Below are 24,927 nucleotides of genomic sequence, written 5' to 3'. Positions count from 1 at the left end.
TACTGAGCACTGCCAAAGGGGCCAGATACCGAGCTACCGGTTCAGATAGTGATTTAAAGGTCAGTAAACCATCTCATCACACAAATTTTGTTTTACCAGGACTGCAAAGCTTTCAAGGAGATTTACTCTACAATTATCACCACAATTATTCACCCACTTTCAGAAATTAATGTACAGGTGTTCTGCTAATGTGCCTTGACCTTCTGCAGCCTGGACACCCTTCAAAATGCATCTCTAATCCAAAATAACATCAACAGTTGCCTGGCACTTGACATATGTCATCCCTTTGAAACTTCAAATGCTTGCATCAAGTCAACATTATCATCTCTGCTCCTCAAATGAACACACAGAAGCTCTGCAATAAAAACTTATTCCCAGGGGCGCCTGGGTGGCTCAGTCAGTTAAGCATCTGCCTTCTGCTCACGTCATGATCCCAGGGTCCTGGATCGAATCTGGCACCGGACTCCTTGCTTAGCGGGGAGCCTGCTTCTCCCTCTGCCTGCCACTCCCCCTGCTTGTGCTGACAAATAAATAAAATCTTAAAAAAAAAAAAAAAACCTTATTCCAAGAATTTAGAACTAGTCAAAGCGCGGCGGTTCAACCCAGATCCCACCAGCAGGAAAACCTACGGCTGCCTCCCTCCACGCACCTCCTCTCCTTTCATTGTAGAAGGAGGAGCCTTCACTGAAAAAGGAAAGAGGTGCAGGTAGCATGCGTGGTCTCTACCACTACGGAGAAGTGGTGTCTCCCCGAGTCTGATGGCCAGTTCCAAGGCCCCCCTGCTCTGAGCCAGCTCCGCATGTGGCTGGCAGCCCACGAACAGGTTTCATCAGTCTTCCGGGGAGAGGAGGGGAAGACAGCAGAGCTTTTCCTGGATAAAGTGAAGGGGTAGATGCCACGCCACCCCAGGCTGCCCCACACAGGCAGGCAGCTCCTCGTCAGCGCCTACACACCACCACCTTTGAGGCCCAGGACAATGTAACAGATCTTACCACGCAGGACACTACCAAGAGAACAGAGGTGTAGGGGTGCGGGGAAAGCAAGCACTGAGCCTAGACCTGGCTATAACCTTGGCCTGGCCTTTTCCTAGGCAGAAGACTGGCATGTTCATTTCACGTACCCATGTGTCCAGGCCATGGCACCCAGGTACTTGGTCAAACATCGGTCTGAATGCCACTATGATGGTATTTTTTTTTTTTAGAGGAGATTAACATTTTAACAGTAGGCTTTGAGTGAAGCAAATTCCTCTCCATAATGTGGGTGCACCTCAACCAATAAAAGGGAAACAGGCCTTAAGCTGAAGACCTTAAAAGACTGAGCTCCCCAGAAGGAATCCCACCTCCAGATGGCCTCAGACTCAGGACTGCAACAACCCCTCCCTGGGTCTCCAGCCTGCCAGCCTCCAAATTTTCAAGTTCCCAGACTCTACAATAGCATGAGCCAGTTCCTTAAATCAATCCAATCTAGACAGGCAGACATGTAGGCAGGTCCATGTACAGAGACCTGTATACGGATACACATCTCTACATGTGCATATTTGCACGTATGTGTATATGCAGTAGTTTCTCTGGAGAACGCTAATATGGTGGCCTTGACCCCAACCATCTCTCAGAGCCTTGGTTTCTCCACATCTGTAAAATGGGGATAACAAGAGCACCAACCTTGCAGAGATGCTGTAGCTAAGAACCTGGCACAGCGTCTAGCACCTTCCACGTACACAATGGATGGAACCTTTTCTTCCACTGTCAACCAAAGATTTCTCTAGGTGATTCCTAGAGAATCATTTATAAAGATCTATTTGCCTACCTTCTTACAGTCTCCCCCACTAAGCTGTCAGCTCAGAGGTAGAGCCTGTACCAGCCATTTACAGAAGTACTCCCAGAACAGTGCCTGGCACATGGTCAGTGTTCAATTAATATCTGTTGAGTGAATCCAAGGGCATCTTTTCTTACCATCAACAAGCCAAGACGTGAAGGGGACACCAGAAACATCTTTCAACAATGGGTAGGTACAACATGGTCTCTTCATCCCAATTAATGACTGATAAAGGAATCAATATTTCTTACAGACACGTCTTTGCCACATTTTTGGCCCCCCCCCTTTTTTTTTGAAGATTTTTATGTATTTGAGAAAGAGAAAGAGAGCATGAGCAAGGGGAGGGGCAGAGGCAGAGGGAGAAGCAGGCTTCCCGCAGAGCAAGGAGCCCGACACGGGGCTCGATCCCGGGACCCTGAGATCATTACCTGAGCCGAAGGCAGATGCTTAACCAACTGAGCCACCCAGATGCCCCTGGACACTCTTTCTACTGCAGACCTTTACAAGCACTCCTTCCTAGACTCCAAAGGGTATAAGCCCCAAAATAAGCACATTGGGTATGAGGTCTCTTTTAAGGAACCACAAAACTGGCTTCGAAAACAGATGCCACAAGCATCAAATGAGTACCCAGCATGACTGGCACGAGCCCCTACTCCCCTTCCCTTGTAGGGAAGCAGCTGCCCAGCCAGAGACGACAGTCCCCAGACCCCTCTGCATCTGGGTGGGACCACCCATGGGCCATGGGCAGAGTGGTGTGGGTCAGTCCTGGAAAAAGGGAGAACAATTCTTCTCTTCCTCTTCAAGTAAAATCACTTCCCCAAACTTTTCTTCTTTCTCAGATAATGCTGTTCCCGTCTATACCAATGTGCCTATTACTCTGAAATCACTCCTAAGATTACTTGGGTGGAGTCTGGCAACAAAGTTTTATCACATACCTATCGTGCAGTTGGTCAACACACACCAAAACAAAAGGAAGTCTCTATGATCCTCTGTGTGGTCAGACAGACTACACACCCAGAAGACAGGATTACAAACTCATGAGAGTGAGCAATCAAATGCCAAACCTTGATTGTTGCTTTTAAGTGCAACAGTTCAACAAACCCTAGGATCGGTGGAATTAGATTTCTTTATGTTGACAAGAGTAGAGTAGGCTCTTAGAATAAAAGCAACATCTGGCCTGACGAGAGAGGAAGGGAAATGGCACTTCCCGAAAAGGGAAACTGGATGAGCCAAGAGCAGAGATCAGGAAGAGGTCAGGCTGGGGGCACGTGGCCAGACTGCACTGAAGCTTCATGAGCAGTGCCCAGAGGGAGGGCACTCTGGGCACGAAGGAGAACAGGCAAGATTGCAGGGTAAGGAAAGACTACAGAAAGAAAGGAGATGTGCTTGACACCCACCGTGGGTCCTTGAGGGGGGCCGAGGGTGGGCACGGTACAAGTACCGTGTGAACTCGACAGCAGTGAACACCTTCCATTGCACCCCTCCCCCCTTCCCACCCACCATCTTCTTAAGTGGTGGAACCTCTGTGGAGACAGGTTCTGAGGCCAAACCCAGATCGGAGATCAAAGACAGAGCCTCACAAAGACAGACACATAGATCAATGGAACAGAAGGGAGAGCCCAGAAATGGACCCTCAACTCTATGGTCAACTCATCTTTGACAAAGCAAGAAAGAATGTCCAATGGAAAAAAGACAGTCTCTTCAACAAATGGTGCTGGGAAAATTGGACAGCCACATGCAGAAGAATGAAACTGGACCATTTCCTTACACCACACACAAAAATAGACTCCAAATGGTTGAAAGACCTAAACGTGAGACCGGAGTCCATCAAAATCCTAAAGGAGAACACAGGCAGCAACCTCTTCCACCTTGGCCGCAGCAACTTCTTCCTAGAAACATCACCAAGGGAAGCAAGGGCAAAAATGAACTATTGGGATTTCATCAAGATAAAAAGCTTTTGCACAGCAAAAGAAACAGTCCACAAAACCAAAAGACAACCGACAGAATGGGAGAAAATATTTGCAAATGACATACCAGATAAAGGGCTAGTATCCAAAATCTATAAAGAACTTATCAAACTCAACACCCAAAGAACAAATAATCCAATCAAGAAATGGGCAGAAGACATGAACAGACATTTTTCCAAAGAAGACCTCCAAATGGCCAACAGACACATGAAAAAGTGCTCAACATCGCTCGGCATCAGGGAAATCCAAATCAAAACCTCAATGAGAAGGGGAGGGGGGTGGGGGAATGGGTTAGCCTGGTGATGGGTATTAAAGAGGGCACGTTCTGCACGGAGCACTGAGTGTTATGCACAAACAATGAATCATGGAACACTACATCCAAAACTAATGATGTAATGTAGGGTGATTAACATAACAATAAAAAATTTAAAAAAAAAAAAAAAAGACAGAGCCTCAGTTGGTCTGAGACCTCTCCTGCTGGTCAGGAATCAGACTGTTGGCACATCTGTAGCACACTGGCTGACCTTGAACTTCACTAATTTGAGAGCAGTATCCTCCCAAGGCAGTGGTTCCCAGGGGCCAAGCAGGGGAGTGTTTACAACTCCCCAGGGGAGTCAATGTGGAGCCAAGACTGAGAACCACGGATCCGCTCTAAGTGGGAGAAAGCTGGCAGAGCCGTTTACAAGGAAACTGGTGGGGAAGAGAAGCACGCTGTTCTGCTGGTTTGCTGAGAAGATTATACCTAGAGCTTCAGGCAGCCTCTTGCCAGCATGAGAACGCCTGCCTGAGATCGGGCAGCCAGTGGGGTGTGGGGGCTGGGGCACGGCAGCTCACAGGAGCCCAGCGTGTACATTCTTCCCAGCACGGCCCTCAGGGACACAGGGCTGGCAGCCAGGAATCAGCCACAGTGGGAGCATCTACACCACGACAATCAGCTAGCACCCTAAATCACGCCCTTTTCCCCCAGACGACTAGTGGTTAAACACATACCAGTACACCCCGCCAACACTGGGGAGAGCAAAGAACAGACTTGAGAAATTTACCACATCTCCTGCTCAACAGAACCTTGCTTGGTGTTGGCTTCTCTTGGGCTCGCCTGGGGAGTGTTTACCTGGGAATCGGAGCAGGCTCTCGGGACTGAGGGAGAGGGCTGGTGCTGCCGGGGACACAGTTCTTTCCTGTTGGGCTGGGAAGGCTGGGGCCGCTGTCGTTCTCTTGTGTCCATTTGAGGCCGTTGCGTAGAGGGAGGAGCCGAGCTGGGTGGCGGACAGGAGCTGAGGTGTTGGAGCCCCTGAATGCAGCTGTGCTTGACAAGGCAGCCTAGCCTTGAGCTTTCTGTTACTAAGAGCAAAAATTCCACCAATCTCCCCTGCCTGCTTTTAAGCTTGAGTTTGGGCTTCCGTAGTTCCTATGCTCATGGCAAACCGTTAGCTCTTTACTGGCTATGGAGTCCATCCTGTCCTTGTGAGGGGCTCTTATTTGTTCGAGTCCGTTTTTCTAGATGCTAAAGTGTCTGGTGTGTCTCGTGAGGCTCTTGCTCCTGCCCTCCCTCTCGTTAGGTATCTTCTGCTGTCCTCCTCTGCCTTGGCTACCATATCTTATTCCCTGGGGATGGATTTAAGGCGGCATGCTCCTGTCAGTGGCTCCATTTAATCAATCTGTTGTGGGTTCAGGGATAGAGGGAGAAGAAAATGGCCTGTTGCTGGTGGCTAGCGGAGTCATCAGCGGCAAGGCAGGAGGTACAGTGGGAGGAACCTGACAGATGAGAGAAGCTTGGGAGCAATTTAAACAAAGTTGACTCTAAGAAACAGAAGAAGTTTAAAAAAACAAAACAAAACAAACTGATCCCCTGTTCAAGAGTGTATGTGCTCCCTGTTCTCATGGGCTTCTGTTTACCTGGGCTCCAAGAAGATAGGGCAGGACAGTTGAGACCCCCTGATTCTGTGGAGATGGATGGCCATGGGCGAGGGGGTTCCTACAGCTTTCATGTGTCTTGGGCATGTGGGGTGTAACTTTGTGTCCTGCGGACTAAACTATTGCAGGTTTGGGCCATCTCCACTTGGGTGGCCTCGCATCCCTGCCCCTGGTGACAGAGGCAAAGATGTCTTGGTCTGAAGTAGGCTTCTTCAGTTGCAAGGAAGTTCATGATTCTGTGTATGTGCTCCTGTCTGGTTGCAGTAGGGTAAACGTGGAACCTCATGGAAACATAAGATCACATCAGTCTGCTTTTTAAAAGCCACTCCAGACCTTTTGATGATGGTCTCCAGTGCTGGCTGTGGTCTGACTCTTGCCATGTTCCATTCCCACCTCCTTCTTTCACCCTGACCATCAGGCTTTTCCTCGGACACACCAGACTGGTTCTTAACGCGAGTGCCTCAGTCCCTCTGCTGGAATGCTCTTTCCCAGTGTCTACATGGCTGACCCCAGCCTGTCAGGCAGGTCTTTGCTCAGCAGTCACCTCCTCTGACCGCCTTGTGTCATGTTGAATCTTCTCGCTCATTTTTTATGTTACTTTATCTTCATCACAGAGCTTATCGGTATGTCGGAGTACCTCAATGGTTCACCCCCTTCGGTGTTCGCCATCTGTGCCCCGCACTGCCCTCTACAAACCACAAGAACAGGGACCTTATCTGCTCTTTTCCCTGCTGTGTTCAAAGTGCCTTGAGCAGTCCTTGACCCGTGGTATGTGCTCCACACATGTTCATGACATGAATGAAGCGACATTTCAGGGGAGCTGTTGTAGGACCCAGCTGCATGGCATGTAGGTGACGGAAGACCCATGGCAGCTCCGGAGAGCACGGCCGTGGGCGAGTTGAAGGGGCTTCATTCCAGCGGCACACCAGCCATGTGCCAGACCCCATATGACCCTTCTTATGCTTATGCCTAGAAGCAGATTCTTCTCATCACACACAGTTCTGTTTTTTTAACTACAGTTCACATATGGCTTCCCCTTTCCTATGGTTTCGTCATTGGGAGTTCTTGACTACAACAGTCATAAAATCCAGTTTTATCTGGCCTAAAAAAATGTTGAAGTGCCTGTCTTCAGAGATGTCTTGATCCAGGGGTTCCAACAATAACAGGAGCTCCCCCCCGTCCCGAAGGTCCTCCTGTGGGACACTGAGACACTGGCCTCCACAGCTGCACACCCCACCATCAACCACTCCACCACTGACCACACCACCACCGACCACACCAAGAAAAAGTAACACCAATGGTCCACCAGATAGCGAGGCCCAACCATGCAGCGTGGAGGCCTCACCTCCCATGTCCAGAGCAGGCGGTGACAGCAATCACCCACAGGGGCTGGTGACGGCAACCCTAGGGTGGGGCAAGTGTGTGCCTGGGGCAAGGGCTCCCATTGCTGGGCCAGACAAGCACGCCATGCACGGGCACGTGTCAGGGACAGTGGGCTTTCCTGACCCACGTGTGCGGCCACTCAAAGGCCACAGATCTCCCTGAGGTCCCATTTCGTCCATCTGGGGTCCTCTTACCCAATACCCAACCTTCAAAACTTCAACCTCCCACTACAAGTGGAGTAAGACATTGATGACGATGGTCCCCATGCCCATCAGGGGTGAAATTAATACCTCAGTTCAACTCACCCTCTGTGTTGGTTTCCCACGGCTGCTCCAACGACCATTAACTTGGTGGCTTAGAACAACACTAATTTCTTACCTTAGAGCTCAGGATGCCACAAGTCTCGAATGTCTCACAGTCTACAATCAGGCCGTCGGCAGGGCTGTGCTCCTTCTAGAGGCTCGAGGGGAGAACCCAGTTCCTGATCTTCCCAGTTTCTGGAAGATGCCCACACTCCTTGGCTTGGGGCCCTGCCTCACTCCAGGCTCTGTTGTCACATCTTCTCCCGCCCTGGCCCTCCCCCTCCCTTTTGTAAGGACCCTTGTGATTACACTGGGGCCATCTGGATAGAGTAGGATCATCTCCCCTTATCAAAATCCTTCACTCACCCACATCCAATAAGTCTCTTCTGCTTAAGGCACTTAAGGCAGCATATCCACAGGTCCTGGGCACCAGGCATGGACGTCCCTGGGGGACCATCCTTCTGTCTACCAGAGCATCTTCTAGATCCCAGAGCCGGACACGGGCATGTTCTCTTCACTATCTCATTTAATTACTATTTATCCTCTCAACAGCCCATGAAGTACATACTCTTTTCATCCTAACTTTAGGATCGTACAGAAGGGCTGAGAGAGGTAGAGGTAGTGACCAGAGCATCAGTGGCCAGTATGTACTGAGTGCCTGGTGTCAGACAGGATGCTAATTGCTTCCCATGTACTAACCCACTTCCATCTTCCCTAAAACCCCATAAGGAAGTCACTACTGCAATTCCCGTTTTACAGAGGAAGAAACGGAGTCACAGAAAGGTCACATGGCCCCTGTCAGTTGTGCAGGGGAGTCCATGGTGTCCTTCCACAGAAGTCATTCACCCACCCACATCCATCGTGAGCTGCTAGGACCATGTGGAGTGCTGGTTTCCCCAGTGTTGTGGCTGTGAGCGTCGTTCATGGGCCACACACAGGGCCACTTGCTCAGGAGGAAATGGCACCTTGGACAAAGACGCACGGACCCTGACAGAACAAGCCTTCCTTCTTTCTCCAGATGGTCGATGCAATGGAGGAGGTGCCACTCGCCACACCACGCCCCCGACGCAGCCCTGACAGGATTTCCCCCTCAAGAGGCCTCTCCCCAGCTGCAGTCCTCACGGCTCTCAGCACAGCGCCTCCATCCAGAGGCTGCGTTTCCCCGTGGAGACTTCCACCAGCCAAATACGCTCAGAGCTGGTTGGTGAGATTCTCAATTGGGTGGAGTTGATTAAAAAGTCAACTACCTACCCCCACGGACTTTCTTCTCTCTCAGTCCACACTGGGTGAGAATTCTACAGACCCAACAATCCCTCACAAGGGGCGTCCCTGGGTCTACACCTGGGTCAGAGTCTGTTAGGGAAGGGGGACTGTGGCTACAGGTCAAGCTGGAGTTTCCTGGAGAGTCCTGTGTCTATGTCTTACAGGGAACTGGAGCAGAAAGGAGACAAGCAAAGATTAAGGATCATCTCTAAATTGAAACCAAGTTATCTGCTGACTACTGCTTATGAGGCAAGTACAAAATATCTAAATCTCACAGAAAAACCCCACACGCACATTCTCTGGTGAGAGAGGGAATTCTCAACTACCATCTGAAAGAACTAGCACGGAACCCTGTTAAACCACAAGCCGGAAGAAAAGGAAAAGGACCATGTAAAGAGCCAGGGAACATCATCTCCATGGGCTTGCAGCGCCAAGACCTTTCCCTCCCCCAGTGTGGGAGCCATCAGGATGCTCAACAGATGAAGCACCAAACTACTTGCCCCTTCTCGGACTCAACAAGCCACCATCAGGGGAGACTCCAGCTCCCCAAATTGGTAAACCCAAAGGAATGATGGGCCTGAGCGTCAGTTTTGGGCTCCTGGTTTACTCGCCATCTGCTTTCTCACTAACCACTGAATGAACTGCTCTTCTGATTACACAGCATTCTCTGCGTGCTTGGCCAATTTGAGTTCACTCTTGAGAGAATGAGCCAGTCCTGTTCACACACCCTAGCAAGTATCTGAGTGGGTTTGCCTGCTCCTCAGACCCCTCAGGGAGCTGCCAGAAGGCCTTCTCCAGGCAAGAAGCCAACTTGATGTATTAGGTTTCAAACTTCAGAGAAGCCATAGATGGAAACATGAAGTCTGGAGAGCCATCTCCTGCTCTCCCTCAGTAAGGGAAAGTGCCCTGTGCTGGAGAGGAGAAATGTCTGAATTCCTTAACAGAACCAATTAAACACCAAGTAAGAGCCACATTGCAAGCTTAATGGTCAAGCCAGTTCACTGTGGACATGGCAGCCCTCATGCCACAGCTCAAAAGCTAGATGGGGAGCAGACAGTACATGCCAGGATGAGAGATCCAAATATTCAATGGAAGGCATAAGCTTCTGGGAAATCAGATCTCAGCAAGGCCAACTAGCACTTGAGTGGTGAATAACCCAACCTCACACTTCTGGACCACATTAGGAACAAAAAATTCCTTCAGTTAGTTAATGAGGGCAGCCAAAATGCTGTTCAGTATTTTGCTGATTAAACCTTAACTTTCGGGGCACCTGGGTAGGTCAGTCAGTTAAGCATCTGCCTTCAGCTTGGGTCATGACCCCAGGTACCGGGATCCAACCCCCATCGGGCTCCCTGCTCCATGGGGAGTCTGCTTCTCCCTCTCCCTCTGCCACTCCCCCTGCTTGTGCACACACTCTCTCTCAAATGAATAAATAATCTTAAAAAAAAAAAAACTCAATTTTCTTAGAGGGAAAATACTATTCTTTAAAAAAAAAAAAAAGGATGACAATGGGAATCTGAGATCTACAAAATTAAATGTTGTAACAATCTATTCTAATGGTCCATTATTAATTTTTTTTTTAATCCTGAAGGCATTTTTCCACAACAATGAAGGTGGGGGTCCCAACATAAGCCACAGCAATAAATTCAACCCTGAAGGTATTTGGGGCTTCAAATTATTTTTTCACTCTTTTCCTTACTGATGAGAGCTCACACCTTCATAAAGAAGTTGTTGCGAAACGTTAAAAAGAATCTTTATAACCTCAAACTAAAAGGTTTATATTGTGCAAAATGCATTCTGAACTCGCACCTAGAATTTAGGAAGCTGGTATACATCTCTATGTCCACCCCTGTAACACCAGGAGCCAAGGAAATAATGAATGGGAAAAGCCTCTCTCCCTCCCCCTACTCCTCCAACTCCCCAGACAACCCTGGCCATCCCAGCCTGGCCAAGACACCCCAAGTTACCACAGCCTGACAAGGACACACACTCAGTAGTTCAACATGAGTCAGCAACTAGCTGGGGTTGAGGAGTGAGCCCCAATTTGCTTGACTAATAGAGGACGTCACTTGAAAATTAGGTTAAAGCTCTTTAAAAGAGTACCTTTTCATGAGGTTGCTTCACGGTGCCTGGCACAGAGCAGGTGCGCACTAGTGTTTCTGAGTGAAAGGCATGAACTACAGGGCCTAAGTCACATCCAAGCACCCACCAGTTCACACCCACACCCGAGGACTTTCAGATAAACCTTGCAGTGACAGATGACCCACTGAGAAGGTAGATAGTCTTGAATTTCGCAGGAAGGACTGCTGTCACAAGGAGTACAAGACCCTCCACACGGTCTCTGCTCCGATCCATTCCAGGGCGGTCTCAGCATCCCGAAGGCACATCCCCAACTTCAGCTCAGAACATCCAGGCTGTGCCTCAGGATGGGCAACTACAGCTGCCACAGAAAGCTATTCTGTACATTGTGGGTTCCACATACCCACATGCCGGTGGAAGGACTCTAATAATGCTCATACTCTGAAATGTATTTTATAGCGCTGACGTTTTTCAATCAAACAAAAGCCAAACAGTGCTTCTTTTCTCCTAGGTTTAATATTCTTACTGCCCTGAACCCTAGTTCTGAGCAAGCAGAGTACGGATTTCTCAAAAGGCGGTGGGGTGCCATCCATGTATCACGTGCATTAGAGTCACATATCTGGACGTGCAACCGTGGGGCCCATCCTAGATCCACTGAAACCACTGCCGACAAGAGCAGCGCTCTTCCTCCCTGAGAACAGACATATTTAATAAGTTCCCCAGGTAATGCCCTCTGTGGACTTCAGTTTAAGAACTTTGTAAGGCAAAGAACCAGGGATTCAGAGGAAAATGACCTGGGTTCACTTCCACCCTAGATACACATATGAGCCCCTTAAGCTCTCCTAAGCCTCCAATAATGAACTTTCTAAAAAATAAAGAAAAATCAAAAAATTGAAATAGAGGAAAAATCCTACTCTTCACAGGGTGACAAAGTTCAAAGGAAACAGATTTGAAGCTCCCCGGAAAGGGTAAAGGGTAGACAAACACTACTCATTCAAAACACATAATGGATGGAATGAGCAACTACAAAAGCTAGGTGCTGGGGAAACAAAAGATGCAGAGTCAAAGTCAAAAGACTGACACCCCCAGAACACATGGTAAAATGGATTCAGGGCCATAAAAGCAGTGTCTGTTTGAAAAAGTGATGAGCCCACAGAGGAAGACATGATTAATTCTGCAATGATAACCCCTAGACTGGTAACAGTTATAGACCAATTATGAACCAAGCAAGGCATGTGATAAAAAATTAATAATAATAACCAAGATGTTGAAGCCAACCAGAGACCATAATCAACACAAAAGCTTTCAACAAAAGCTTTTCAAGCCTTTCTGTTATTAGTATGCAAATCACATCCTGACTCCAATCCTGTCTCCCTCTATTACAAAGAAACATAACTACCATTTACTGAACACCAATTACAGGCCAGGTGCCATACTGGAAACTTCACATTCATTGTTTCAGTAAATCCTCACAACTACCTCCATTGACAATGGTGGGATGTTTCCACTTACAGATGGCAAAATAACTCCAACACCTCAAATTATACTGGGTGAGCCTAGATTCAAATGCAGGTTTGGCAGACTCCCAAGACCTATGAGCCTGGAGGGTCCACCCCTTTGTTACAATGTCTACATCCCAAGAGCTCATTTGTGTTTAAGGAAATCTCTTAATGGTAATTTGGCTGAAGGCTGCAAGACATTTCAGCCAAAGTGAAATATACTTTATTCCAGCCAAACTGAGACAAGTTTTAGTTGATTCATGACAGTTAAACTGTAGCCAAAATGCAGAGAGGCGAAGCGTATGCTATCACCTCCTTTAGTGCAATCTTGGTCAAGTAATCATTTTTCTCTCTACTTGTATTTCTGACTAATAATATCAACAGCTAAAATTTACTCAGTACGTACCCTATAGCAGGTATTATGCTAAGATGTCTACATGGATTACTTCATGAGGTAGGGACTGTCAACTAACCCCATTTTACAGATGGAGAAACTAAGGTATAGAGAGATGAAGGAACTTACCCAGAACTGGGGTTGGAACCAGGTCAGCCTAATTCCACAGCTCGGGTTCTCCACCACTTTGGGGTTCTATTGCTTTCACCACGGGCCTGATGGGACTTAATCATGCTGCAATGTTCTCTACCAGGCAAGTATCTCAAGACCTCAGACATAAAACTCCCTAGGCACACAAATTAATACAACCGTTGCTAGTAATCCAGCAACTAAGTCTTAGGACATGAGTTATGCATGTACCAAGAATACACAGCCGGATGTTCCATCTAATTTGTTTTCCAGAGTTTCTGACCAGCACTATTTCTCTAATTCATCTGCATATGCACTCATCCCATGCTGAGTGGCTCCTGTGTACCAGGCACAGGGACTAGGAAGGTGAAAAAGCTTGGCCCCCTTCCCACCCAAGCTCAGTCTCCCCCTCACCTTCAGCGGTTTGACCTTCTCTTTTCAGCATCTGGACAGCTCCTACGTATTTCTTCAGTTGGACTTTGAGCACCTCGTTTTCTCTGCAGGTACAAGAATGTTAAAAAAATACATTTTTAAAAACTGGCAATTTAGACTTAAGTCGGGGGGGGAGTCAATCTGTGTAAAGAAAACACATGGGGCTCGTCTTATAAATAGTAATACATTCTTTGTTTTAGAAATCCTAGCTGGGGAAGACTACACTAGCAAGGGCACATTTGCAGAATGCCTGCAACAAGCGTTCATTCATAATGAAAGCAAATGCTAACTGGATCCAGTTCCTACCAAGTCAGGATGCGGACATGGTTGTGCTCGGATTATCTGAATCTGTCAAGCTGTTAGGTGCCTATTCGGTGTCAGGCACTCCAGTAATATTCTCTCCATTTACGGAAGCATATACTAAGTACCACTATTCAACCTGGGGAATAGTCTTTTTTTATTAGCAGCTACATGCAATGAACATTTAGTATTTACCAGGCATCATGTGAAGTCTTTATCATCTCCTTTAACCTTTCTGATGTGTCATTACAACACCTATTTTACAGAAGAGGAAAGGGAATCATAAAGACCAGCAGCTTGGTCCACACCCACCTCCACACAAGACTCTACACCATAGAACACAGAACTCAGGCTCCATCAAAACCCTACTCTACCAAGGTCAAACCCCAGGTACACTGGCTGAGGAAAAGAACACAAGAATGAGAAGGAGAAAACTACCAGTTCTTGAGTGTCACACAGCTCAGACTTTACCTAAGTGACTTTGCTGAATCAAGCATGCATTCGTTCATTCTTCATTCATTGGGAAAATGTTTAAATGCCTGTCATGTATTAGGCACAATGACCCAATAGTATTCTCCTCAATTTATAAAGAAGAACTGGGACACAGATAAGGCCTGTGACTAGGGTCACACGGCCAAGGTCAAGGTCATAAGAAATGGACATTGCCAAGACACAAACACAGGTGTCTCTGTCGCCAAGGCCCAGAAGAGCTTTTCTCCATCTCCTTTGGGACTTGAACTTGGTTTGTCATCAGCGCCCCAGGGAGAGTTGCCTCTTCCACATTTTCTGACTCTACTCCTCCTCTCACCCAAAGGTCTTGAGCCAGAGTGCCTTCAAATATGAGAGAGGGCGCCTGGGTGGCTCAGTTGGTTAAGCGACTGCCTTTGGCTCAGGTCATGATCCTGGAGTCCCTGGATCGAGTCCTGCATCGGCCGCCCTGCTTGGCAGGGAGTCTGCTTCTCCCTCTGACCCTCCCCCCTCTCATGTGCTTTCTCTCTCTCTCATTCTCTCTCTCTCAAATAAATAAAATCTTTAAAAAAATAAATAAACATGAGAGAACATTTCCTCAATATGAATACAGCTTTAAGACTGGGTTTCTTTTATAAAAATTTAAATGCTCATCGCAAAATACTCAATCAGAGGACATTTAAGCAGGAATGTAAAAGTCAGCTGAAAGCCCAACACCTTAAAATCAATCCCAGTTACATTTCTATAGTTATGCTATCATCTCTCTCTCTAGGCATGCGCGCGCGCACACGCACACACACAAAGTTAATCTGTTTTCCCTGGGTGAAACATTTCTCGCACTCCTTTCATTTTTTTGTTTGAAGTCTTTTTCCCTTTGTTCACTGTTCCACTCACCCCCCTTCCTCATGGTAACCAGTGGTGAAAATCCAGATATACATGTCAAGACTTCCTCCACACTCATATAGTCACTACAAACCCAATACACTCAAATATAGGTTACTTTGCGAAACCGGGTATTATAAATTTTTCCGCAACCAGGTCATCTTCTTTAACAATTCACCACACAGGCAGTTTCTAACTCCCTCTATTTATGGATGCGAATGCCACTCCTTGGTATGGATGTGCGCCACACATTTACTCAGGGTATAAACTTCAACTGCCCATCGTCAGTATTGTTTTCCATGCATGTGACTACACTTCAGCCCTGTGTTTGCTATTTTTTCTGTACTTTTGGCAGAAAGAACATCACCAACTGCAGAGTCTAGCATATACTTAGGTGTCACCTGAGAAGGCTGCGTTCATCTCAGAAGCTCTAGAGAGTGAACCACAGAGGAGTCCCTTAATCACCCCCCTCCCTCCTCCTAGACAGCTTCTCACGGATGTTTGTAAAGGTGTCTGCAACTTCCACCATCTGTGATGTGAATAGCAAACATCTGAAGCTAAGCAACTAACAAGCCCTGGAAAGGTTTGGGGAAGGGAAATGTTCCCTGATACACGTGGATCATATAGCTTGTTTTCTTGGATTCCCTCGGCAGAGTCTTGTCACTCATCCCAACCTACACCTCCTCTCCACGTGTGAATTCAAGTCACAGAGGACCTGAAAACTAGGGAAAGCAATTTATCTGCATTTCTTCATGGCCTCATTTAACTAGGGTTCATGGCAGAGCATCTTCCACATGGCAGAATATGCAAAATTAGATGTGATAGATTAAAACCAAGGTTTTTAATATAAACTGATCTCAAACGAGATGAAGGGAAAGTGCAGAGTACATCAAACCACTGGATGAGCACCTCTGGGAGCCATAAATTCATCCCAGTTTCTTACCTATGAACTTGTTTGCCTTTTGTGGGCAGTTAACACTTCCAGGTTACTGGCTGCTTATGAATGAAACTCAAAACACCTGACGAGGCCCTTTTGGTTCAATTTTTTTTTTAAGTAATTATAGATTCACATGAAGTTGCAAAGATCATACCAAGAGATTCTATGCCCTTGGCCCCGCCTCCCCAATGGAGCAAGAGCAAAACCAGGAGTCTGATATGGGGCAACCTGTGTGCATGTGTGTATGCGCTCACGTGCGTGTGTGTCAATGTGTGTGTGGTTCCGTCCAACCCACTGCTTTCACTGAGGCTCCTAAGCATCCTCTCCCGCCGTGTCTCTCTTAAGATGGAATACAGACTTAGATGGCCACTACAGTCACACAGGCTAGGCCAAGAAACAGTACCAACCAGGACTAAGAGGGAGTAGAGGGCAGGAGGCTTTGAAAACCAGGGAGCTCCTGCCCCACCAAAACGCTGTGTTTGTTGTTGTTGTTGTTGTTGTTGTTTTTTAAAACTTAACATATTACCGGGGCACCTGGCTGGCTCATTCAGAAGAGCATGCAACTCTTGATCTTGGGGTCATGAGTTCAAGCCCCACACTGGGTGTAGAGATTGCTAACAAAAATAAACTTAAAAAAAAAAAAAAAAAGCACATCAGCAGGCCAAGAAAATAATTCCCAGGCTCTGGACAACTAATTTGCAACCAGCTGACAGGACGTTAATTGGTAGCTAGAAGAGCCATAGAGAGTCCATCATTCTTATTACACAGGTCTATTATGATTAGCAAATTAAAAATGCCTTTTTATTTGACACCTCATGAGATAATAGAATGCATTAGTTAACTAAATGAATCTTGACTATAAAAAGGCTTGAGGCCCTCCAAGCACATGAAAAATACGGGAAGGGTGGTACAGGCTCACTCATTCCCCCCCATCTCCCGACAAGGGCCTTCAAGCCACCACAGGTCCCACCGCCAGGTGCTCGTCAGCCTCAACAGGTAAAGGGCCAAGTGAGCAGGGAAGACCAAAGCCTGAGCAGGGCTCTGGGCACATCAGCTTACAGGCAGTGTGTCTTCAGAGCCAGGGGGCTTCACCTCTTTGCTACACACCCCCCAGCGTGTATGTGTGCACGCACATGAGGGAGTATGTGCGCCACACAGCCCTGATGACAGTGCACATGGGCGGTATCCCAATAGACTCCTCTGAGCAATGAGGTCATAGGGCTTTTATTTTTGGCCTCTTTCTCTTTTGGTTGCTCAGCCCTGTTCCCTCATCTTCTACAGCGAAGTTATGCTTGCAGGCAAAAAACACTTTCACTATCTAGTCTCGTAAGTATTTTTTTTAAGCCTTAAAGAACTTACTAAGAAAATGCTAAGGAGGAAAGTTGAAGCTGCTATGGAGCAGGCCACCCCGTCACCTGTACGGGGGAGGCACCTCCACCCCATCTACACTGGCAACTCCTGCGTGGTGAGCCTGTGAGGAGGACAGCGCTGATCAAGGACGCACAGGTGTTTGTCACCCTGTCCGTTAAGACCTTAGGGGAACTCCCTCTTCTCCATTTCATAGGATTTTCCCCTTCTTTCATTCTAGGAGGACACAGCTCAGCTGAAGATCACCCTACCTCATCTAGTTGTTTTTGTAACCAACAGAGTTGATTTAATAACAAACCCTGACCGATCATCTAAAAAACCATCTAGAAATTTTAGGGGCAGGGACACTACTGTTGCTAAGAACCGCCTACACTCAGACTTTCTAGTAACATGGGCCACCAGCAAGTCCTGAGGGTCCGACTGCTTTCTCCCCGTCCACCAGAGTGTAGTCACCACTGCTCCAGGTGCAGCTGGGGGCTTCTCACCCCATTTGGGACCAGTCAGTGATCCACCTGCCAAGGCTAGCAGCTCTCCAAGAATCTGGCCTTTCAGCTGTAACTCACCCATCTGCCTCCAAGTAACTAGGGGTACCTTCAGCCATCACAAGGGCAACGATGAGAAAACCACAGAACAAGGAGGAGTGGGGAGGGGTTCTGTCAGGCAGACCGGGTCTGTCATAGCCCAAGCGACTGCAGCAGGAAACCAATCTCACCGAGATCAATTTGCAGAAATCCCCCTCCCCCACTTGCCCTTGAGTACTTATCCAGTGCTCTCTACTCTCAAGGGCAGCGGGAGCTAACTTCCTCACAGTTCCATCAAAGAGGGGAAACACACACAGCGAATGAACTTAAACAGAATCTTCCAAATGCGGTACACTCCCAAGATCATTTTAGAGGTTTACCAATCTTTTTATTTTTTTTAGACACTGAGATATTCTTCTAGATTTTTTAGAATTGCTGTGATATAAAGAATCTTTTGAAAAGAAGTTCAAAGGCTTTCAAAAATGGACTGAAAGAACACTGAAGAGAGAATAATGCAGGTGGGACACAGGTGTGGCCCAAACCATGAGGCTGGTGCAGTGACCAAAATCTGGGACAGAGAATCTTTGCTTTAAAATAAAGGTATACAGGCAAGGTATTTCAAAGTGCACTTCCCAAGCTGTATTCGAGGGGGTGACAAAAGGCCGTGGAAAGAGGGCGATGGGGACTACAGGTAGACACAGTCAGGGAGAGATGCGCTGAACACCTCTGTTCTCTCCCCCGCCCCCCACTGCCCCAGAGCTTCCCAGGGCCTTCGATGTATTCATACACACTGGCTATCCTACAAGTTGGTGAAATGCTGCTTTTTCAGAATGGACACAACCCCCTAAGACTGGGAGACAAATTTTAGTGGCAAAGAACCAAGTTTTTGTTAGAAAAATGTGGCCCATGTGCACTGTGGCAGAGGTGGGCACTTGGGAACTCTAGGTTTTCCTTGAAATTCCTCCATGGTAGCTAAGAAGGGAAAAGCAGCTCAGGGCCAAGACTTCCTAGAGGTAAAAGCTGTGCCTCACTCCAAAGGTGCCTACACATTTACTAGGCGAGCCCCTCTTCTCTCTACGACGCATCAGGGTCTGCCTCTGCATGGGGGACTCCATGTCAGAGATGGTGCACACAGGCTCTGTGCCGTCTGCACTGCAACCCCGCAGGAAGGGTTGGTCTTATCCCCAAATTTTATTTCCTTTCATTTTACAGATGAAGAAATGGAGTCTGCTAGAGGTTAAGCAGTGCCCCCCTGCCCACCAAAATCACAGGGTTCAAGGCAGGGTCACAATTCACAAGTAAACATCCCCAAGTCCTTGTTCTTTGACTCTGTCACACATGTGGTCACCAGTACCTCAGGAGGCTGGTTTTACTGTACCTGTTTTGCAGATGGAAAAGCAGCGGCCCAGGGAGTCAAACCTGAGATTCAAACCCACAGTCCTTAATTCCAAGGTCTCACGTTGTTCCATACACCTTTAGGGAATTAATTAAGCACATGTACGCAGTCGACAACTCAAAGCCCTGCAAGATCCCACTAAACAATGAGGGCTGATAAGCATGGGTCTGCAGATTCCCTTGGCTGGTTTGACTCCTGAGCAAATGTGAACAGGTCTCTCCCGACTGACTAGCTTTGCTCAGAGGGGAATGACTCTCCAAGACTCGCACAGTGCAAACCTCTGCCACCCATCACACCACACATCTCATGAGTGGAAGTGGCTGGTCAGAGGTGAACTTTAGGAAATAAGAATCAACAGCCTCAAGAACAGGACACCTTCTGACCCACCAACTCCACTTCCAGGAAGCCAAAGTCTATAAATGAGGAGAAGCCTCATAACACATACATGAGGATGCAGTGAATATATCAGAAAGGAACTGGATACAAACTAAATGTCAGGTAGAGGAGTGGATAAATTATGGTGCGTCCACCTACAACAAGATATTCTGGAGCTGTCACAGCTGTGAGGGGTATGCATGTTTCACATGGAGGAACATTTGTAACGTACCATTATGTGAAAGCAGCAGAGTACAAAGGCAGCTGACCTACCATAGCCCCTTATGTACAGTTTGCTGTCAATTTACAGTAGGAATATATAAACAACATTAGCAGTGTTCATTTCTGAATGACGGAATTAGGAGACATTTTCAAGTTTTCCATCAATACACTTTACCAGTGAACTGGGGCGGGGTGGGGGGGGGAGTGTGGAGGAATATAAGAGTAAGGTTAGATCAGGACGCCTGGGTGGCTCAGCTGGTTAAGTGTCTTCCTTTCAGCTCAGGTCATGATCCCAGGGTCCTGGGATGGAGCCCCGTATGGGGCTCCCTGCTCAGTGGGGAACCTTCTTCTCCCTCTCCCTCTGCCCCTCCCCTTGCTTATGTGCTCACACTCTCTCCAACAAATAAATCTTTTTTAAAAATTAAAAAAAAAAAAGTAAGATTAGATCTAACACGGGGGGGGGCGGGAGGGGGTGGGCAGGGAAGAAAACCTCCATCTAGCATCACACTTAGTGGTGAAAGACTGAATGGTTTCCCAGAAGTTGGAGAACAAGTCAAGGAAGTTGCTCTCAACACTCCCACTGAGCACAGAAGTAGAGGTTCTATCCAGTGCACTAAGGCCAAAAAGAGGGCATCCAGATAGGAAAGGAAGAACTAAATTGGCCCCTACTAGCAGGTGACAGGATTTTCTACACACAAAATCCCAAGAATCTACAAAAATCTCTAAGAATGAGTTTTTAAAGGTCAGATGCAAAAACTGTATTTCCACACATTAGCAATAAACAATTAAAAAGCAAAATCATAAGAGTTATTCATCATAGCTCCAGAAAGTGAAATACATAGGTGTAAATCCAATAAAAAATGTGCAGGATATGGATACTGAAAACTATAAAACACTGATGAAAGAAATCAAAATGTAACTACATATGCACGAACTATCAGGTTCATGGATTGGCAGACTCAAAATAGGATGTCAATTAAACTGATCCATAGATTTCATGCAAGCCCAATCAAAATCCCAGGCTTTTTTCCATATATATGCATTAGCTGATTCTAAAATTTGTATGGAAAGGCAAAGAAACTACAATAACCAAAATCATTTTGAAATAGAAGCACAATTTTGGGGGACTCATACTACCCAATTTTAAGACTTTCTATAAAGGTACAGCAGTCAAGGAATGGAGTATTGTAAAATGACACAGACCAACAGAACAGAACCAAGAGTCCAGAAATAAACTCACAAATCTGGCTAACCTTTTTTTTTTTTTTTTAAAGATTTTAAGTAATCTGTACACCCAACATGGGACTCAAACTTATAACCGCGAGACCAAGAGTCGCATGCTGCACCGACTGAGCCAGCCAGGCGCCCCTGGCCAGGTAATTTCTGACTATAGTACAAAGACAAGTCAGGAGAAAGGATGGTCTCTTCAATACTTGGTTTCAGAACAGGTGCACATCCATAAGCAGAAAAGTCAACTTCAATACCTCACACCTTACACAAATATTAACCCAAACTGTAGGACAGATAAATGCAAAACATTTCAGAAAATCTGCATGCCTAAGCTGGGTTAGGCACACAGCTCTTAGATTTAACACCAAAAGCACGATCTGTAATAGAAAAAAAAAATGTTAAATCAGATCTGCTCTGCAAAAGACACTGTGAAGAGCATGAAAAGACAAACTGCAGACTGGGAGAAAATATTTATAAATCAGACAGACAACAGAAGACTTGTATCTAAATATATAAAGAACTCTCCAAACTCAAGGAAATACCACTACCCGCTAATACAAGGGGAAGGGGCAAACCTCTCAGATCACCAGCCACAAAGAACCCCAACCAGCTCTGGGATCTGGCCATCAGCTCATCACTGTCACGCACACCAACCAGGCTTCTCCCGACACCTGCGGCTTCCCAAGGCTGATCTGACCATCTCTCCACAACTCTCCCATCTGTCCTGGTTAACATGCCCAAGTTTTTCAGCAGTCTCTTCAAAGGCATGTTCTCTCTGAAGCCCTTCCTCCACCACCAGGGGTTTGTGACCACCCCCTCTTCCACTCCCACCATACCCCAGAGAAGCTTCCCTCCCAACAAGTAAAATATGTTAATACCCCTGGCCTGTGCTCATCACCCCCATCTAGACTCTAAGATCTTGAGGAAATCCTCTTTCTCTTGTTTCAGTCCTTTCAAAATATTAGTATTACTACTGTCCAAACTTGACCAAATGAGGAAAGGGAAATTCAGCAGGGCTGGAGATTAGCCGAGGTCACCCAGGAATGGAAACAAGATTGGTATCTAGGCAACTCCAAAGTCCACAGTCTGCAACAGGCCAGGGTTCTTCCAAGGTGGTCAGAGGATAGAGGTTTCCCATAAGAGAATCAGCTGGAGGAGCTTAATCAGAAAGAAGGTATCTCCCAGCCCTGCTCTTCCTGAACCAATCCTGCCAAAGCCACTGGAAACCAGTTACATAGAGGGGCAATGATGAAGTAACTAAATATAGCCTGATATCCTAAGATGGCAGAGTACGAGGACCCTGAGCTCACCCTGTCCCATGTTTTGACCTATATATCATCCACATCCAAATCAGTAAACGGGAGAGTGACCCCAGGACTGGCAGAACAAACTTCACCACTAAATACAGAAAACAAACTGCATCTGAGAGCTGAGAAAGGCAGAGGAAGTGAGCCTGGAGGAAGGAGGGAGCTGCATGAGCAGAGAGAGCAGAAAAACAAACCCCACACAGGGAAGACTAATGCCCTGCAACTTTTGGCTTTACAAACCATAAAGGCTGAATTCTCACAGTTTGTTCTGGAGTTCAGCTGACTCAGCCTTGGCTGAGCCTGGAGGTCAAGTGATAGCCAGGAAGCTGCCCTTAAAGAGACAGCAGCCTGGGCAGAAATGCAACCTAACCACAGCAGTTTATACAACACAGGGGGCAAAGAGGAGGCATCTGTTCATATGGACTTCTGAGCCTGTGGGGGGACTGCTATGAAAATGAGGCAGCTAGTAGCTGCCATTTTCCTCCCCCATCTGCCAGCATACAAACAGAGACACCTGCAGGAGGCAAGGTGCATAGACACTTGCTACCTAACCCCCTAGTGGTGCACCACACCCACAAGTTCTCCAAGGACTCACCCACTTCAAGCCTGCTGGCCTTGCCCTGGGCTCATGGCAAACTTTGTTAAAGCTACCCAGGCACCCCAATAAGCCAACCAGGTGCACAGCTGCCCCTACGCACTACCCCTGCATTGGACCCACCTGTGAGTCCCCAGCCACACACCAGCCACACACCCCAGGCAGAGGAATGAATTAATGACCTAGAAGACAAAGTAATGGAAAGTACTCAAGCCAAACAAAACAGAGAAAAGAATTATGCAAAACAAGGATAGACTTAGGGAACTCAATGACTCCATCAAACCTAATAATGTTTATATCATCTGAGTCCCAGAAGAAGATAGAGAAATGGGGACAGGAAATCTGAAGAAACAAGAGCTGAAAACTTCCCTCATCTGGGGAAGGAAACAGATATCCAGATCCAGGAAGGACAGAGAACCCCCAACAGAGTCAAAATACCAAGATATATTGTGATTATATTTGCAAAATATAGTGATCTAGAAAAAAATTTAGAGGCAACAAGTTATTAACTTACAAGGGAAAACCCATAAGGCTAGCATCAAATTTCTTAACAGAAACTTGGCAGGCCAGAAGGCAGGGGCATGATGTATTCAAGGTGCTGAATGGGAAAAATCTGCAGCCAAGAATACTCTGTCCAGCAAGGCTATCATTTAGAATAGAAGGAGAGATGAAGAGCTTCCCAGATGAAAACTAAAAGAGTTTATGACCACTGAACCAGCCCTACAAGAAATATTAAAAGGGACTCTTTGAGCACAAAGGAGAGATGAAAAGTGACAGTATAGAGGTAAGAAACACAAAAGCAGGAAAAATGAGTATTTCTGTTAAAAAAAAATCAGGCAAGGAACCCACAAAAAATAGACATAAAATTTAACAACATAGCTAAACTGTGGGGAGGAGAGGAGAAAAGAATGAGTTCAAAGGTAAATAACCATCAACTTAATACAGACTACTATACACACAAGACATTATATACAAACCTAATGGTAACCACCATCAAAAACCACTAATAAATATGCCAAGAATAAGAAAGACAGAAACCCAAATATATCACTAAAGAAAAATAAGCAAACCTTGGAAGAGACAGCAACAAGAAAGCATCAGAAAAAATCTTTAGAAACAACGACAAAACAAATAATAAAATGGAAACACATACATATCTATCAATACTTGCATTGAATGTAAATGGACTAAACGCTCCAATTAAAACAGAACAGATTAAAAAACAAACAAACAAGACCCAGCTATATGCTACCTACAAGAGAACCATTTTAGACCTAAAGATACCTGCAGATGGAAAGTCATTTTAGACCTAAAGATACCTGCAGATGGAAAGGGAGAAAATGGAGAAACTTCTATCATGCAAATGGATGTCAAAAGAAAGCCATAGTAGCAATACTTATGTCAGGGAAAATAGACTTTAAAACAAAGACTATAACAACACACAAAGAAGGACACTCTATTATAATAAAGGGGACAATCCAACAAGAGGATCTAACAATTTTAATTATTTATACACTCGGGCGCCTGGGTGGCTCAGTTGGTTAAGCGACTGCCTTCGACTCAGGTCATGATCCTGGAGTCCCGGGATCGAGTCCCGCATCGGGCTCCCCACTCGGCAGGGAGTCTGCTTCTCCCTCTGACTCTCCTCCCTCTCATGCTCTCTGTCTCATTCTTTCTCTCTCTCAAATAAATAAAATCTTTAATAAAAAAAAAAATTATTTATACACTCAACATAGGAGCTCCTAAATACTTCAAATAGTTAATAACAAACATGAAGAAACTAATTGATAATAACAATAATAATAGGGGACTTTAACACCCTGATCACAGGAATGGACAGATCATCTAAAAAGAACATCAACAAGGAAACAGTGGCTTTGAATGACACACTGCAACAGATGGATTTAATAGACATCTTCTAAACATTCCATCCTCAAACAGCAAAATACACATTCTTTGTAAGTGCACATGGAACATTCTCCAGAATAGATCACATATTATCTCACAAAATAAACCTCAACAACTTCAAGAAGGTCGGTAACACCATGCCTATTTTCTGACCACAACACTATGAAACTCACAGTCAACCACAAGAAAAAAATTGGGAAAGACCACCAATACATGAGGTTAAATAACATGCTATTACACA

General features: G+C 46.3%; 1 protein-coding gene across 1 annotated transcript in view; it reads right to left on the bottom strand.

Annotated features, from left to right (window-relative positions):
• The window catches only part of SNX29 (sorting nexin 29), a 507,012-nt gene that overhangs the window by 299,383 nt on the left and 182,702 nt on the right, over window positions 1-24,927 (bottom strand). Inside the window, exon 14 of the mRNA XM_028117489.2 lies at window positions 13,160-13,242. Within this exon, the coding sequence (XP_027973290.2) occupies window positions 13,160-13,242 (83 nt within the window). The remainder of the gene's footprint in view (window positions 1-13,159; window positions 13,243-24,927) is intronic.

Source organism: Eumetopias jubatus, unplaced genomic scaffold (genome assembly GCF_037043125.1).
Source record: "Eumetopias jubatus isolate StellerSeaLion01/CBP00866 unplaced genomic scaffold, mEumJub1_p1.0 scaffold_12, whole genome shotgun sequence".
Taxonomy (NCBI): domain Eukaryota; kingdom Metazoa; phylum Chordata; class Mammalia; order Carnivora; family Otariidae; genus Eumetopias; species Eumetopias jubatus.
The sequence above is the reverse complement of the archived record's forward strand: the minus strand, read 5'-3'. Positions and strand labels throughout refer to the sequence as shown.